The sequence below is a fragment of the Colletes gigas genome, unplaced genomic scaffold, assembly GCF_013123115.1.
Source record: "Colletes gigas isolate AHSC1104 unplaced genomic scaffold, ASM1312311v1 Colletes_gigas_Sc00113, whole genome shotgun sequence".
Taxonomy (NCBI): domain Eukaryota; kingdom Metazoa; phylum Arthropoda; class Insecta; order Hymenoptera; family Colletidae; genus Colletes; species Colletes gigas.
The window spans coordinates 71,440-90,620 of NW_025106738.1; the positions used below are offsets into that span (position 1 = coordinate 71,440).

At 36.5% G+C, this 19,181-nt stretch overlaps 2 protein-coding genes across 4 annotated transcripts in view; both read left to right on the forward strand.

The window, feature by feature from the left end:
- The window catches only part of LOC122404173, a 53,756-nt gene extending 35,068 nt beyond the window's left edge, over positions 1 to 18,688 (forward strand). For 2 of the 3 annotated variants that reach the window (XM_043408100.1, XM_043408101.1), the window contains 2 exons: positions 14,301 to 14,628; positions 15,131 to 18,688. In XM_043408100.1, coding sequence (XP_043264035.1) covers positions 14,316 to 14,628; positions 15,131 to 15,459 — 642 coding nt within the window. In that variant the 5' untranslated portion in view covers positions 14,301 to 14,315 and the 3' untranslated portion in view covers positions 15,460 to 18,688. Of the gene's footprint in view, positions 1 to 12,622; positions 13,292 to 14,300; positions 14,629 to 15,130 lie in introns of those variants that run through there. The other variant, XM_043408102.1, reaches the window with a different exon arrangement.
- Positions 5,907 to 8,924, forward strand: LOC122404171. The gene has a single exon (XM_043408097.1). It carries the CDS (start codon positions 5,907 to 5,909, stop codon positions 8,922 to 8,924), a length of 3,018 nt encoding a protein of 1,005 aa, XP_043264032.1.
- Positions 18,689 to 19,181: the final 493 nt, after the last annotated feature.

Consider the following 19,181-nt stretch of genomic DNA (forward strand, 5'->3'; position numbering starts at 1 on the left):
TCCATCGTTCATCCCTGATATTCAGTTTCTTACCAAACCTCTCTTTTAATGTATTTACTACACGATCCTCTTCTTTGTATCGTTTTATTATACATTGAACTGTGTTTCTACTTCGATTAATAATTTTACTAATTTCATTATAACTTTTTGTTTTTATAGTGATAAATAACTAATTCACGCTCCACTACTGTAGTTTGTTGCATTTTCAGTCTTTTTTATTGATCTTTTGGCAGAATAACGCATATAACAATCAGAATGCTGCTAAATCAGCTAGATTCAATCGTTGCTAAGCATTGTTGGACAAAAAGTAATTGGGGATTCACCGGATTTTCAATGTTACCAACAGTGTACGATTTTTACTGACAGCTAAATTTCATACGCAACCTCAAATTTTATTTTATTTACTGAGTACATACTATTAAAGGTTTTTTTTGTGTTGTAAACATTACATTATATGCTTCTATACGAGTTGCAATAATTTAGTACAATTTTCATGTTTTATTGACAAAAATATCCGCTGAACCGCTAGGTGTACGATTTTAAGTGACAGTCATTCTATGTACTATGCAGAGTAAAGTCAATATATTTTTGTTATCAGTTAATCAATTTTGTTATAATTTGGTATAAATAAACTTTATACATGTGTTCATGTATAGCAAAAAGTTTATTGCAAAATCTTGCATGCATCGTTTGATTTCAACAAATTTCTTTCATAAGTAATGAAGGTACGAATACTTATGGGATTAACTGTAGACATGTCAATAAGTCCACAAATTCTTTGCATTCTGTCTTTAACTTGTTACTTAAAAATGAAACGTAAGGACAACCTTCAAATAACACTGCCTAATTTACGGTGATATTTATTTCGAAGCTCAGATCACTTTTAGAAAAACGAAATCCCTATCAGTTTTAGTTTTTGAAACTAAACCAATTAATTTCCACAAAAAGTGTATTAACCGCTTAACTGTTTTACCCGAAATACATAAGTCGGCCACATAGTCACCAGAACTTTAGTGACTAATACAAAAGGAGGAATATAACATTTAACACATTGAATGCCACGTCACCCACATATGGGTGACACGACTTTACACCAAGCAGTTAAAAAAATTAATTCTCAAGATTAGATGTAAAAGAACATAAAGCTAGGTGGAGCCCTTGAATTTTAACGAGTCTGTGAAAATAAATTCCATGCCAAATTCTTGGTATGCTAGTTTCCAATTGTCTAAAAACAAAATTTAATTTTCTTTTTAATTTGAGGGGTTTGGTCTGGCAGTCAACGTGTTAAAGTAGAAATTTTGTAATTTATGGTCTAATTTATCCTGTGGGCGTTGAATCAATATAATTTTTACCGATATTCACTTACCTAAATTATTCTTTATTTGAAATTTTTTTTTCAATACACGGTATTCGGCCACTCTTGGGAAAAATTTTAATGGGAGATTCTGGAGGTGAAAATAAGACGAAAATCAAGAATGCCAATTTGTTGATTGAGTTACATATATTCATTGATAGCAAGAAGTTTATTGCAAACTCTTGATTTGATTTTAACAAATTCCTCCCATAAGCAATAAGGGTACGGATACTTATGGTGTTCACTGTACATATGATGCATGTATCGGAGGGTTATCGCTGCGACTGCTTGTACACATAATAACGACGCGTTTTAATATAATATTAAGTGTACAAATGAATAATCCAAATTGTATTAAGCAGTTATAAAATCAAGTTTAAAGTCAGTAGATTTTCCCGCGCTTTTGCGGTCATATAGTGTTGACATATAGTTAGTTAAAACAAAAGACAATTTAGCGAAAGGACCAGAGATGCCAGAAAAGCACCGCCGGGTGCACACGCACACATGCCAGATACGCGTACGTGAGCTCGTGGAGTTTCGGAAAGTCGACAAAGGCAAACTGACGCATGCTCTCTTTCTCGATTCTCCGAAGCTGCCAGAAGTAATTTCGGATCGCCTCGTGGGAGTCGAGAGAGAAAGGCTCACATTTGCCTTCTCGCTCTAAACAACTGAAATCCGACCTCCCGTCAACGGCATACGATTTGGATTCTCGAGCCGAGATTCTCGACTGCCCAGGCATTTTTACTTTCCGACCTATGTAGGCGCACATAAGCAAAGTACCCATAATGAAAAAAAAATTTTGTAAAATTTATTTTACGGAAATACACGTTTTAGGACCTCCTGATCATATTTTTGTGGGATCGGGAAGGTAATGACTCCGCCCTGTTCCGTTCCGCACAATTTTATTGTTGCTGTCGTACAACGACGTGACTCGTGGTGCGGGTTACGCTCGACTCCCTGGTACGATCATCACCACCGTACCAAGAGGCCTTCAAAAACAAAAGACGGTCAGAGACGACGACAACGGCTTTTCGACTCACGCGGCTCTGGTCGTCTCGTGTGCAACCATCGTCTCGTGTGCAACCATACATTGTAGCGGCTTCGAACGACTAAGGCGTATGTGGTGCCTTGGCCGCCACATTTTAATTATTGAAAAAAAAGAAATTTTTTTTTATTCCCATGTATGAGCACACATGTGTATATTATTAATACGATTTTTGAAAATCAAAATACTTTAAGATTGAAAATTAATAAATTAAAATGAGATTCCACTCTTTACCAGTATTGTGCACGCTGTGGTATTTTTCAATAAGAAGAGTTCTTACTTTATAACATAAACAAAACAGTAGAATTAATAATTGCAGAAATTAATTAATAATGATTTTCCTCGATTGTTTTGAAATAACCGTATCAATTGGTTATGACGAACTAAATAGAACTAACTAGAAACAAAGGAAAAGTGATCCCGTTTGCCAGTTTAATACAAAGTATGGGTTGTATCTTAAATTTTAAAAGCACATAGTCGAATATTTTTAAAGGTACAAAACATAGCGTTTCATTGTAGAACAGTAACATAAGTTAGCAGGTAATGTCATAAAACTGTTTTTCCCAGCTATATCCCTTTTTACCTGAAGTATAAGGTAAAAAGTACGAGCTACAAGGTACGACTATCCGAAAATCGTTCACATTTTATCAATGTAAATGAAGCGGCCTTTCTATCAGAGTTAAATACAAAATTTTGTAATTTCTGTGAAAACAAAACTTTCTCGATTCGTTCTCGGGCAGTCAAACCGATCAGACGTGTTGACAATCGCTCGCGAGTTCCTGTGTTTATAATTCAGCCTACTGTGCCGTGTCGGTGCGCGGATCACTACACAACAACGTTAGTGCTATCGGTGAGCCTTCTAAATACAGAAGACCCGTCATGGAAGTCATGGAATTTGAAAATATAACGAGCCATACCCAAACCAATACAACAGTTCAGCCTACAAAATCGTATGCTAAACTACTATCAAAGAATATGCACAAGCTGTAGCAAAAATCACTGGACCCAACGCCATACGATTTATCTCCCGCATATCAAACAACAGAATCTGTGTTTACCTCGATAGTAAAGCAACAACAAAAGCCCTCGTTTCCAATTTCAAATCACTGCCCATCAACAATACATTCACCCCAATCAGACCCCTAATAAATCCATCACAACGAATTATTTTGTCCAACGTTTCTCCTACCATACCACATGACTATATCGAAAAAGTACTAACAATCCATAACATCAAACTGACCTCGAAACTATCCTTCCTCAGAGCGGGACTACAAGACCCCGGTCTTTCCCACATAATGAGCTTCAGAAGACAAATTTATATAAACCCAGATGATGTCCATAAACTCCCCGAATCGTTTCTAATCACGTACGACGACACACAATACAGAATTTTTGTATCTACTGACAAAGTTACCTGTTTTTTGTGCAAACAAGAAGGGCATATTGCAAACCAATGCAATACTCAAACCGAGACACCAATATCAAACACATCAGCCAACAAGGAAACGAGAAATAACCTAACACTAAACGATACGGAACCAACGTCAAGCGTCAATAACTCACAATATAACATAGACTACACAAACGAAAATCCAACCACAACCGAAATCAGCGAGACAGGAAAAGATCCCAATGTCAACATTCCAGCCAACCCCACTACGGCTAACTCCAGCGCAGACAATAACCAAATACTTGCCATTGCAAACCCTCAAGCTCAATTAAAAAAGAGACCACTATCAGACACCTCAGAAGAAGACCAACAGACAACAAACAAGCCCATCTCAACACCCGTAAGACCACGTGTTAACGACTCTAATTCAAACGATAAACCTGCACCCACCACTATGAAAAAGAAACCCAAACGCAGCCAATCACTAACAAGAATCATCGAACAAATAGACGACATTCTAAAACCAGCAAAAACAGCTCTGGATGACCCCTCAAACCATCTTATCCTTAACTATTCTCAACTGAAAAGTTTCCTGGAAAATGCTATCGGCACAGAAAACCCAAACATTATCGCGAACGACTACACTTCTGACAAGAAAGCATTAATACATATGCTTTACCTAATCTACCCCCTAATGCAAGACCAAAGAATGAAAAACAGACTACACCGATTAATCAAAAAACTAGAAACAGAATTAGCAACAGCAATCTCACTACAAACCATCCTCTCGAAAGAGGGGAACTCATCCTCCCCAGATCCAAAACCCCTATAAACCCAAGACACCAACCAAACATCCATTATGTCACTACAAATTATCCAATGGAACTTGAATGGTTTCTACAGCCGACTCGAGCACCTCCAACTACTAGTCGAAGAATTTCAGCCACAAATAATCTGCCTACAAGAAACTAACTTCAAAAACCATAATTCAGGTAAAATCAAAAACTATTGTAGCGGCCATTGTATAGCCACTACGCCCTTGCCAGAGTATGAATGGGAATGGAATGTAAGGATAGTTTTAAGCTTTCTATTTTTCCATTTTCCCAGGGTCTCGTGCGAGCCTGGTCGTCCTGTTAAACACTTGGCGACCAGAGCCGTGCGAGGCGTCTGTTTTCCCTCAAGGTTTCGCCTGGGCCTCGGACCACCCTGATCCGGGCCCGGCGAGCCTCTTGACTTTTATGACTCGCTTTCGCTAAACTTTTCCTATACTGAGTATTTTCCAGTTTCGTTTTTCCGTCTTTCTGTCCTGTCTCTTTTTCTCTACCTTTGCTATTAGGGTAAGAAATTGTATATATTCAGGGGACGTGAAAAGAAAGACCCCCAGTCTATTTTAGACCTCAGTCTGGCTAAGACGTCGCGCGTTTGCGAAGCCAGTGTTATTAACTTTGACCTACGTGTGGCTACACCCCCGACACCCGCGAAATAAACACTTTAATAATTGTTGGGGTAGATTGAGGTTTGTCACTTGAACCTCCAGCCCCCTCACTATAAAACATATTTCAAAAATCGCAACACTGCCCACGCAAGTGGAGGAGTCGCCACCTTTGTCAGAAATAACATCCACAGCCAAGAAATAACAGTCACATCCAATCTAGAAGTTATCATCACTAAAGTAACATGCCCTAAAGATCTGTACATATGCAATATACATATACCTACCGAACAGCCATCACTTAGATGAATCCGAACTCACTCATCTAATAAACCAAATTCCAAAACCTTTCATTATACTTGGCGACTTTAATAGCCACAATATCCTCTGGGGATCTCATAAGACCGATTCGCGAGGAAATTCCATGGAAAAAATAATAAACTCAGCAAACCTCAGCTTACTAAACACTAACGAACCCACTCACTTCTGTTCGGCATCCGGTCGGTTCAGTTCAATTGACCTATCCCTATGCAGTCCAACAATCACTCAAGACATTACATGGAACACAGTACAAGACCTATACGACAGTGACCACTTCCCTATAATGGTGACATGCAAACTAAACCGAATCACTGAAACTAATAAAGCCCCAAGATGGAAATTTCAGAAAGCTGATTGGGATATGTTTCGGAAAGTCATATTGGACTCATCTTCCCTGCTCATAGAAATAAATCCAACAAACTTGAACTTAGCACTCGAACACTTCTCAGAAGCCATCATCGCAGCAGCCAGTGCAGCCATCCCGAAGACAAAAAACAACACCAACGCCAACATCAAATATAATCCATGGTGGAATGAAGAATGCTCACAAGCTGTGAAAGACTGCAAACATGCTTTCAACCGGTACAAAAAACACAAAACCGCAGAAAACCTTATCAACTTCAAGAAATACCGAGCCGTATCCCGTAAGATCACAAAGGACAGTAAGAGACGATCATGGATAAACTATACCTCAACTCTTAATCCACATACCCCTCCCTCAGCAATTTGGAAAAAGATAAGAGCTATCAAAGGTTCAAACCAACACTCCTCAATGCCAGCCTTAAATAAGGAAGACAACTCTATCTCCACCGACCCAAACGAAATATCCGAAATCCTGGTAACGACTTTCCAGAAAAACTCCAGTGACTGCAACTATTCAAAACAGTTTCAGATCTACAAACAGAAAACTGATTCTAACGCGTCGAAGCCTCCAATCATAGTCCAAGAAACACCTTACTCCTCCAACCTAAATTCTCCTATCCAATTTGATGAACTGCTATACTTCCTAAACAAATGCTCGAATACTAGTCCCGGACCCGATGGAATACCCAACATCTTCCTTACCCATCTTCCACAAGAGGCGCTTAACTACATACTTGCAATATTCAACTGCATTTGGTCCCACAACATCTTCCCAACCAAATGGAGAGAAGCGGTTGTCATCCCAGTCTTGAAACCAGGCAAAACTCCAACGGACCCCAACAGTTATCGACCGATTGCTCTAACAAACACAATGTGTAAATTAATGGAAAAAATTATAAACTATAGACTCCGATGGTACTTAGAATCAAGGCACCTCATCGCTAAACAACAAAGTGGCTTTCGACAATTTCACTCCACATATGACCACCTAATAAACCTGGAAATGAATGTATGCGACGCGTTTGCTAATAACCAGTATGCAACAGCTGTTTGCTTAGATATAGAAAAAGCGTATGACATGGTCTGGAGAAACCGAATCCGAAGAATTCTCCAGAATTTTGGCCTTTGTGGAAACATCCTTAATTTTATCAGTAACTTTCTATCTATAAGAACTATCCAAGTTAGAGCCAACAACGTCCTATCCACTACAAAAATTCTAGAAAACGGAGTACCTCAAGGCTCCGTCTTAAGTGTTTCGCTATTCCTAATCGCTATAAATGACATACTGGACAACATACCAGTCCCGGTCAAAGGACTTTTATTTGCTGACGACTTAACCCTAGTATGCAAAGGAAGGAACCTTCATACTACCCAGACCCAACTACAAGAAGCACTAGATAAATTGCAGAAATGGTCACTCACGTCAGGGTTCAAATTTTCTTCCACCAAGTCTAAAATAATTACCTTCAGCAGAAAGAAACAATATGCGAACATAAAACTAACTCTCGATAATTTGATAATCAAGGAAACATCCTCTATCAAACTATTAGGATTAACATTTGACTCTCAGTTAACATGGACACCTCATATTAATAAACTCAAAACTGATAGCTACCAACGACTAAACATACTTAGAACAATAGCTGCAAATAACTGGGGAGCCGACCTCAAAACCCTACTCCTAACGTATAAGGCAATAGTGAGATCAAAACTGGACTATGGATCAATCATATACAACTCAGCCAACACCAACATAGTAAAGAAATTAGACCCTGTACACAACAATGCTCTCAGAATAACAGTGGGCGCCTTCCGCACTAGCCCGATCAACGGCATCCTTAGTGAAGCTTCAGAACCTCCATTACGAATTAGAAGAAAATACCTAAGTATCAAATTTGCAGTCAGAATTGCCTCCCACCCACAGAACCCAGTCTTCCATAATGTATTCAGAAAAAACAACCTAAACTACTTGCAACAAAGGAAAAGAACACCCCATCCACTCTGCTACAGAATCAGTAATTATCTGAAGGAGCTTGGCATGGAAATCCAGCTCACATCGAGCAGATCCATCCCCAGCATCCCTCCGTGGACCTTTCCAAGAATTAGCACTAACACCTCTCTACTGAACTACAGTCAAAAGAAATCTGATCCAATCATGCTAAAGGCTATGTTCCAAGAATTGGAAGCGGGACTCGCAAACCGCGTGCATATATACACAGACGGGTCCAAGACACCATTCGGATCCGGATACGCAATTGTCAGGAACCAGTCAACCGAAAAAGTTAAACTCCATCACAAAACACCTATCTTCCTATGCGAACTTCAAGCAATTAAACACGCCATCAAATCAACTTTAACCGACCAAAATACAAATTTTGCAATTTTCTGTGACTCCACAAGCGCCATCTCAGCAACACAAAAACTATGGACAAGCAACCCTGTCATCCAAGAATGTCAAGAAGCCTACACCAGATCGAGCCAAAAGAACAACTCAATAACAGTAATATGGATTCCTTCCCACATTGACATAACCGGCAACGAAAAAGCGGACCGTGCAGCTAAAGAAGCAGCCAACTCATCCACCCCCAACCACCACGACAACGGCACTCACCTGGAAACGTTACTCTCCATTCTCAAAGAAAAAAGTAAAAACTGTTGGAACAAAGAGTGGAGCACATCAACCAAATCCCGTACAAAATTAATCAAAAATGACTTCTATGAAAAATCCATTACCTGGAAATTACCCAGACCAGACCAAGTGAGAGTATCACGAATCATTATAGGCCACACCAAACTGACCCATCAACACCTCCTCCAAAAAACAGGCCCACCAATATGCGAAACATGCAAAGACCTCCTAACAATAGAACACATCATCATCCACTGCAGAAAATATATTCCAATCAGGCAACGGCTCAACATAAAACCAACCCTAAAGGACAATCTGAAGGACAACACATCGACCCAAAATCTATTACAGTACCTCAAAATTACCAAATTGTACAACAAACTCTAAAAATGTATTCTCCGAGTCGCTAATAACCCTTAGCGGTTGATGCGACTTTAAACAAATAAATAAAAAAAAAAAAAAAAAAAAAACTTTCAGTAAATGTACGTGGTGCTTGAAATTTTTATGTTTTGACTGTTTTTGTGAAAAGTACCATCCAGATTCATGTACTTCGTACATTGAAAATAACATATGTTAAATGTAATCGGTTAAATTTAACTTTAAAAAAAAATATTCGAAGGTCAGACAAAAATATAATGTCATATTTAGTGTACGCTTAAAGTATGATTGAAAAAATAAAAAAAAAAAGTTCAAGCAGGGTTCGAACCAGCAGAGCAGAAGAAGTTCGGAACTTGCAGGCAAAGACCTCATCACTCACGCCACGCTGATTAGTGGTGAACATAGTACTATTTCTGAAAATAAGTACCTGTAATAACTTTAATAATATCTCAAAGTAAAACCTAACCCAAAACCTGGTACCATTCCAACTTTTCCTTGTTAGAAACGAGTTTTCAATTTGTCTTAGCGAAAATCGCAATCACATTTTGCACATTATTCTAAAACATTTGTGGTATTCGTTTTCAATGCGATTTAAGTGAGCATGTAATGTATAAGATTTCATTTAATGTTTTCTTTTCTAGAGAAGATAGAGAAAAAGTTTATATAATTTTTTTTATATGAAATTTAATTCGTCCTAAGATTTATATGAAACATTTAAAAAATTTTTTATACATTATGTCTATATATCGGAACAACTATGAAACAAGAGGTATAATCTGTAAGGAGTGTATGTGTGTGGCTAGGAGAACCGTTATCGTTTGCGTCGATAGGAGTGTTTAGTCTAAGCTAGAGTAGGTATCGAGTGAGGTGTTTAGGTTTAAGCTGAAATACGTTTTAGAGACTGCGTCTCGAACATGCGTTTTGTTTAGATCATTATTATAAGATAGGAATAAGGAAGGGTCGACTTTGACTGCAGGAACGTCACTCTGTATCGAACGTTAGTCGAGAGCAATCACAGTTTTACGTTTATGATCTTTTACGTTTACGTTTTATGTCTTTCTTTTATGTTCTTTATGTTAAATAGTTAGTAAATATTAAATAATATAATTACATCGTTACGTTTAGTGTTCACGTATTTGAATCCGTCCACACGCCTTTGAAATGAGAACATAAAACTTAAATGTAAAGTTTCATTTAAATTCATTCAGCTATTTATATTCAATCGTATTAATAATATACATATGTGTGCTCATACATGGGAATAAAAAAAAATTTCTTTTTTTTCAATAATTAAAATATGATCAGGAGGTCTTAAAACGTGTATTTCCGTAAAATAAATTTTACAAAATTTTTTTTTCATTATGGGTACTTTGCTTATGTGCGCCTACATAGGTCGGAAAGTAAAAATGCCTGGGCAGTCGAGAATCTCGGCTCGAGAATCCAAATCGTATGCCGTTGACGGGAGGTCGGGTCGGATTTCAGTTGTTTAGAGCGCGAAGGCAAATGTGAGCCTTTCTCTCTCGACTCCCACGAGGCGATCCGAAATTACTTCGGGCAGCTTCGGAGAATCGAGAAAGAGGGCATGCGTCAGTTTGCCTTTGTCGACTTTCCGAAACTCCACGAGCTCACGTACGCGTATCTGGCATGGGTGCGTGTGCACCCGGCGGTGCTTTTCTGGCATCTCTGGAAAGGACCAACATAACTTTCAAAAGTATTCTGTTGGCAACACTGCCAAGAATCTGGCAACGCCTGGGGGGGAGAGTAGAGCCCAGCATTATGGTATATGGCGGTTAGCATCATAGCAACTATATTAGGTTATGTCTTGTCGGTTGTAAATTGAATGATTAATTGTGTTTTGAGTTTAAATATACCTTTATATTCATATTATAAAAGTGCGTATTTTGTGGCTACCTCATCCAGAAAACACAACATATTCAATTCAGTAGAGTCGAAAATGGCAACAGATAAGGTGCATATCCGACACTGCATTCTTTACGAATTCCAACAAGGTAAAAATGCTGCAAGAGCAAGCGAATCGATTTGTTCCTTTCTCTGATCATGATGGTCTCATCGTATGATGTGTGCACATTTTGGTTTATGCGGTTTAAATGCGGTGATTTGAGTCTAATCGACAAACAACGCCTTGGAGGCCCTCGGAAGTGCGGCAACGATGATTTGGAACAATTGCACGCTGAGAATGCGGCACAAACGCAAAAAGAACTTGTAAAACAGTTAGGAGTAACCCAGCAAACGATTTCCAAACGTCTACGTGAGATAGGAAAGATCCAGAACGAAGGAAAATGGGTTCCGCATGAACTCACTGCAACCAACAAAAGTCAACGAGTGGCAATGTGCTCAATAAGCAGCGCAGGTAGTCTTTCTTGTGGAAAATCATTACAGGCGATGAGAAGTGGATACTCTATGACAATCTGAAACGCAGAAAGTCATGGGTAAATCCCGGCGGAGCATCAATATCGGTTGCAAACCCCAATTCGGAAAGAAGGTTCTTCTCTGCATTTGGTGGGATATCAAGGGCGTGGTTTATTATGAGTTGTTGGAACCGGGTGAAACAGTTACTGTGGACTGCTATCAACGTCAATTAATCTGCTTGAGTCAAGCATTGGAACGAAAACGTTCGTATATTAGCAAAGGAGGACGTCCAGTGAAATTGTTGCACGAAAACGCCAGGCCACATATTGCTTTCCATACAAAAGACACCATAATGAGTCTTGGCTGGGATGTCTTGCAGCACCCGGCGCATTCACCAGACATTGCTCCATCTGATTATCATCTGTTCCGGCCTATGCAACACGCCTTATCCGATATGCACTTCTAATCAGTGGATGAGACCCGAAAATGGAGATGGAATTCATCAGCTGCCTGAAAGATGGCTTAAAGTTAAAATAAACATTGTATGTGGCTAAAAAAATTGGATTATTCATTTGTACACCTAATACTAAACATTTGAAAGTTACATATCCAATAGTTTTTATAAAAATGAGACCACAAAGTAGCCTACTTTTAGGAAATCAAAATTGGAATGACCGACACTCTTTAGGGGACTGTTCGGTAATTTCAAATAAGAAAAATCAATTTTGTATTCTTTGTAGTTTTTTAAAGAACACCTGGCCGCATTAATTCGTTTCCACATCAAAAGAAAGTCACTGATGTCGGCTTCCCCTTAGAGATCCTCCACTTCTCTATCCCCATCACGGAACGTTTCGAGTTGTCGGACGTTAGTGACTTCCCCTTGAAGCTGGAACGAATTAATGTGGCCGGGTGTACAGAGTGTCTCGGTTACAAAACGATATCTCCGTCATTTTTAACGATACGAGGAAATGTCTAAGGAACGAATTCTTTAGTTCTAGTGAATGTAAAACACTCGTAGATTCCATTTTGAGAAACATCGATCTGCATATACAATTAGTAGAACAATTAAGATTAAAAGAATTGATATAATGTTTTTACTCTATAGTATTAGAAAGAAAAATGAAATCGTATAAGATGGAGGAGACAAAAAACCGTACAAGATAATTATTATCTATCCATTAACCTATTTATTAATGATAAATAGTTTAGTTTCTATTTTATTTTTAATAACTAGTATTACCACTTACCTATTTGTAATTTCTAACATTCTTTTTTTCATTTCTTGAACTAGTTCTTTTGTTGTTTCAGAATCAATTGAATTTCATTTTATTAATATTGCATTTTTTTTGTTTTTGTATTTTCACAAACACTTTTTAAACTCGGTCTGCTATGAATAGATTCCAAGTTTCTTGGTCGACCTAATCGAGATCTGTCTTCGAAAGTTTTTAGTTATATGTATGTATCTATTTATAATATGTAGGACAGTTGATTGTGATTTATCAGCTGTTTGGCTATTTTTCTAGGGAACTGACCTTGATCTCTTAATCGAAGAATTAGTTGGCTGAATTGCAACGTTTTTACATTTTTTCTTATCTAAACATCTCGAGCCCAGTTGCTGATAACTTGTATGTATATGTAGATGAAAAACCAAATGCATTCCAGGGTCCTGTTGAGTACTGCTATTCTGTTGAAAATGAACCAAGATGCGTAAGAAATCTTTATGTTTCAAACATTTTTTCGACGAGTATCACTATTGTCGAAACTACATAGAATAATTGCTATACACACTGTATGTATTTATAATTTATAAATCGCTCCACCTTTGCCACGATGTCATAGGTGGGCAATAAAAACAATTAATCTTTTCATTGCTGTTAAGAAACTTGTTACTGTATAATTTAGTGCAAGCCCTACAATGCTTCATTAAAATCAAAGTTAAAACGGTTACTACCATAGTGGATGCGCGCGCAAGATGTAAATCATCAAAATCTGCAAAACTGTAAGAGGTAATTTAAAAATATTACATACCAATGGATCTGGAACAAAATGCTCGTCATTTTTTGTCATTATGAAAATTTCAACAAAATGAAAAGTTAAGTTAATAAATTTTTTTTTCTATAAACAAATTGTATTTTGTTAAATTTTTTAACTCCATGTTATTGTACACAAGAAACCATTAACCTCGCCCATTAACAATTTTTTCGCATGTCTTTCCGTTTTCGAGATAGCCGTTTCTAGCCAAAACTTCAAGGGGTGGTTTCATCCCTTAAACTCGAGTTACCGCAGTTAAAAAAAAGTACGTGTCGATTATTTTTGGCTGCTTTATAAGTGTACAAAGTTTCATCAAAATCTAAGACCGTTCGCGAAGGTTCAGCTGTTCGCAAATTGCCGTTTTACAGACAAAACTTTAAACGTTAATAACTTTTTAACGAAGCCTCGATCAACAAATTGGTATTTCTGATTTTCGTCTTATATTGGCCTCTAGAATCTCCCATTAAAATTTTTCCTGGGGGTGGCCGAACACTCTGTATATTTAATATAATAACAACTGGTTTTGTTAAACACACATTTCTTCGTCGTCAAAATATGTCCATTGTCTTTCCCTGTGTTTCGATAGGTGCATGAAAAGGTTGAATCAGGATGTAGAACAAAACTACTATATTTACTTAATTATAAACTACATAGGAAAACGTATTGGTTGTACAATATATGTATGGAATAAACTGGAGTTAGGAAAAGAAATACATAAGTGAGGGCGCGTTTGATGATAGTGGCGCGTAGTACAAATTCTAACACTTTGTAACCAATCTTTTCTCTCTCCAATTATTTTCAGTGCCTTCTAAATATCTTTACAGTTCGTTCACAATAAAATCAGTAATTCATTCTCACACACACACACACACACACAGTAAAAATATATTAAAAGATATTGTTTTCTTGAACGGGCCCATGATTTTTTTCATTAAATTTTGTAAAAATATGGCGCTAAATACGACGTTCTCTTCCTGATTACAGAGTTCTCATCGGAAAATGGCTCCGACCGTTTGCCTGTCGGAACTGCCAGTGGTAAGAAAACCGACGATCCCGTGTTCCCGTCGACGACAAAAAGTATCCAGCGGAGCAATTGCGAAGCAACAGAAATTCGAGCTGAGAAGAATAGAAATGAATGCGCCACGACGCGAAGATGCGTCTTTAACACCGCCGGAAAGTCCTCTTTGGGAACCGGAATGTCCCAACGACTCGTGCATCCCAACCATCGTCAGTTCTTCGTCTCCGAACGTTTCTGCCCGAATCCCGGCGGACATAGAAGGACACTGGAGAGTGTTTCTGGCGCGGCGGAAAGGTGTGAAACATGAATAACAGCCATAACAAGCCTACGATTTTACAAGTTTTACACTCTGAATTCAACGGTTTATTAATTAAATCCACCCTTTCGCGAATCAAATTCATCCTTTTGTTTCAAAGTTCGTGACCTTGTTGATCAGATAACGTATACTCTACTTTTTCTACCACCACATTTTCCAATGACGAATCCCGTCGAAGAAGTTTTGTCAAAAATCAAATTATCTGCGAAACTATTGTTCCCACAAATTATCACAATTATTGTATGAATAAATATATGAAATTACCGCACAGTTTGTATAGTATATCGTGTACATACAGAGTGTTTGGCCACCCCTGGTTAAAATTTTAATGGGAGATTCTAGAGGCGAAATTAAGACGAAAATCAAGAATACCAATTTGTTGATTGAGGCTTCGTTAAAAAGTTATTAAAGTTTAACCATGCATTGCTGTATAACGACAACGATCTCGAACAATTTCAATTTGTTCTCACGACCTTGCAGGTCTTCTGGACATCGTGGTGCGCACAATGGCCCTGGTGAGACGGAACAACGTCCTTCAAGAAAGGGTGAACGCACTGAGCGCGGAGACACGTGACTTCATCCACTCGGTGCTGAATAATCCCGAGAACAAGTGCGTACAACAGAGACTGGATGCGTCGGATTGCAAGAACGCGGACGTGTCGTCCTCGACGGAGAAAACTGTCTCAAGAGAGTCTTTCCCACCAACTCCAGACACTACCTATTCTTCGTCCAACGACGTCACGTCCAGTTGCGGTAGCAGCGAACGCGACACCGAAGAAGAGTTCTCGTCCGAAGACGACGAATCGTAAACCTCGAATCTGCGCACGTGCAAGAGGACGAGGCGATCCCTAAGTGGAATCGAAGGAAACGAAATACATATTGCTAAATGTTTGCTCGCTCGATCGTTGAAAATCGGACATTTCATGATACAATCGCTTCTTCATTACGTAAAACAGATCGGAATTCTCACGTTGAAATTTATCCTCGGAAAATGGATGGCTTTCCAGCGATATGACGGACGTATGTATGCAGGATCATTTTGAGCAGTAACAACGATTTTTTTTATCTCAAAATACCTAACCTCAAAACTGTTGACGATACTGAAAACTGTTTCGGGCAAAAGTTCGGGAAAAGTAATGGTTTCGGGACAACTATAATCTGATATAATTTTTTCCTATATGTATAATGTAGGTTGTAATATCAACATCTATGTGAACACGACATATTAAGTGTCACGTATATTAGCTACACATCTTTCACTGTTATCTGAAAATATTTATTTTACCAATTCATGAAGAAATATTTTTTATTTATGTTTCATAGAATTCTATGAATAGAAACAAGAATCTTAGAATTAAATTTTTTGTCCGAAGTTGTGTAACAAAACCACGAACACTAATCTCAATGCCTTGAGCCTTATTGCATAGTGTAACTTATAATTATGATAAAATTACTGCCTTTGCAGAATGCTTTGAAAAGTCGTAAGTTTGCCAAAAGTTAGATAGAGACACAGTTGGAAAGTAAGCTCTTTGTTGTTTCTGTGTGATTCGTCTAAACAGGACCGTGACAAGCAGGAACAGAAGGGGCACGTGCCCCTAAATGCCTTATTCTTCTATCAAACGAACATATGACAATTAATTGAAGATGGTAGTGTATGTGTATCTACTTACAAGAAAAAATAAGTAAACACATATTCGAACTTTTCTGCACATGCTCATTATTTATAAAGATATTTAATATTTCATTTTTGAATTATTGCGTTGAGCTTCAAAATATGCTGGGCATGGCCTTGCTTTTAAGGAAAAATTTTCTAAGAAATAAGCACGATCTAGTCAAAATGAACCTGCATCCGCTGAAGAAGGTTAATTAGCGAAAATAGAGGGGAAAGAAGAAACGAGAGGATTTGGATACTGTAGAATAGAGTTGCAATGTTATATGTTAAATACAAAGGAAGTTTCGTTTTTATCGTTCCGCGTAGAAATCGTTGAAATTATTATAGTCGGATTAAGCCGAGTCTAACAAGTTATTACAAAATTTACAAGCGTATTCTACATCTCAAACGTAAGAACAATGTTTAAATAAACGTGGATCAACAAACTAGTTATAACTAAAGTACGATCACTTTAAATCGAAGCACGAATTATACAGGTTGTTTCAGGTTTTAATGATCAAACTTTGTCAGTATGTTCTATAGTCTTTCAAAGTTTTATTAAACAATTATGAAAAAAAATACGAAATACTAAGGGAACAGTATCGAACTTACAATTATTACGATACAATGTTTATACGAGGTATGTTTACTGTCTGAAGTCTTCAAAGAATGTAGGTACGATACTTTTAATATTTAGAAAAATAATTAAAACTCCGTTCTAAAATACTCACAGTACTTGACAGTACAAGATTAACAGCAGTCGAAAATTGTATTTGTTACCCTACAAATTTCATTTTTATTTTGTAGCATTTGATTAACAATAAGTATATTATTAAGTTTTCATAACAATTCATTATGTGAATTTATGTGTATTTATTCTTATTTAATTCACTTTTACTTTTAAAGTTCCCCACAGATAAAAGTTAAATGACACAGAATTGGGTGATCTAGGTGACTAAAATAGTTTCAAACATGACAGTTGATAGTTCTTCACAGTAGTATGACAACCTCGTATAATAAATACAACTCTCATAAACAGGCTAAATGTAAAATTACTGATCTGTTCTTACATTCTATCGCAGTATACAATACTGTTCCCAATACTATCAATATGTCCACTACTCCCTTTGAATTTCGTATTTTTGTCTTAACTTTTTAATAAAACTTTAAATAACCTATGTTTATATAATAGTTTTTTCTTAATCCTATAGGATATACTGGCAAAGTTGTATACATATAAAGTAGCTTCGGAGTTAGCATAAGAAACTGGAACAAATAAAAAGAAATTTAACAATAATTTTTTAGCAAATCTGCTGTTAACACAAGATATAAAATTCGATCGATCGAGTCACTTGGATTAGATACTAATAAGTAACATTACAAGTGGAACAAACATTTAAAAAATATGCATTTTGTAAATCCACATTTATTGTGATCTTTTCTTAATTTTGAGATATAGAATAAATTTTAATACCCCTTTAAACGTGCATTATATTTTATAACAATTAATATGCCTATAAATAAAGATTGGGGTTTGTCATTTAGTTTTGCATATCATGTTTGCTAAAGATTCGACCTATGGAACTTATAGAAATAAAAAGTAGAATTTCAAGAAAAGATTGTATAAAATTGTATGTAATGTATAGTAGATCGATCGAAAAAAATCATTTTCTCAAGCAGATTTCACTGAATTCATTGAAAACGTCAAGCTAGTTTTTTCTTTGCAAAAAAGAAACATCAGTAGTCTGTGAACTCTATCCATTTAATTTTTATGAAGAAAAAAACTGCAAAAAGAATTGCGTTGTACTGACTCGATGTTTAGAATAAGAACTATCAAATGGTTAATGATAGTATTCGAATTGAAGAAGCTTATGTATCAGTGATATAGTTGTGTAAAAGACTAAAAAAAAAAAACATCGTATCCGAACAACGTAATTTGTAATATACTGTGGCGTGCTAAGTGGAATTATCAGAATTAATTAGTAACATTAAATATTCATATTTTGATTATGGGGTCCATTGATGGCAGAGCATTAGCATAAATGTATTTTATTCGGTAAAATGCAAAATTATATCGATTTGACTCTCACGTCGAAATTTTCTTCTAACATTTATTTATTCGTGAGCCAATGTGAACTAAATTGCTCTGCAAATTCATGGCTGTGAAATTTGGTATTTGCACATGTAATTTTACCTTTTTCTCTCTCTCTTTCTGTCTCTCTCTTATTTGCGGAACAATGTTTTTTTGCTAGAAGAAACACTCTCATAAATGAAAAGTTGCGTATCTTTTTGAACAAAAAGTATCTTTAAACAATCGAACGTTTTCGATTAAACGAATATATTAAGGAATTAATAATTATATTGCACATAATTAGTAATATAACCTTTTTAACTTGCATACAACAATTTTTCTAAATTTTCTTGCTTATTTAATTGGTATTGAAACATTACGGAAAGGTATTTACAAATGGATTATACTATGTATAAGATAATTGTTTGTTTCTAATTTATTTATAGGTAATGTTGTGCGAATAATAATATTGATTTAAAGGTAGAAAAATGCAGTTTCAAAAACATCATAGTTCAAAAAAGATATTTTTTAACTTCGTAGACTTATTAATAAAACTAAAAAAAATAGTTTATGCTTTTGTTGACATTAATTTGTTCCAATCTAAAGGCATCAAGTAGAACAATCAATATGTTATATATATTCGATTTTACAATTTATACGCATTTACTATCCTCTTTATAAATGCAGTATTTACAAAATGTAAAAGTTAGTGTACCGTCGAGAGAGGTTTGATATAAATATTGTTCAACTAATAAATCTCTGTATTTATCAATCATGGGTGATATATATATATATTTTTCAATATAATT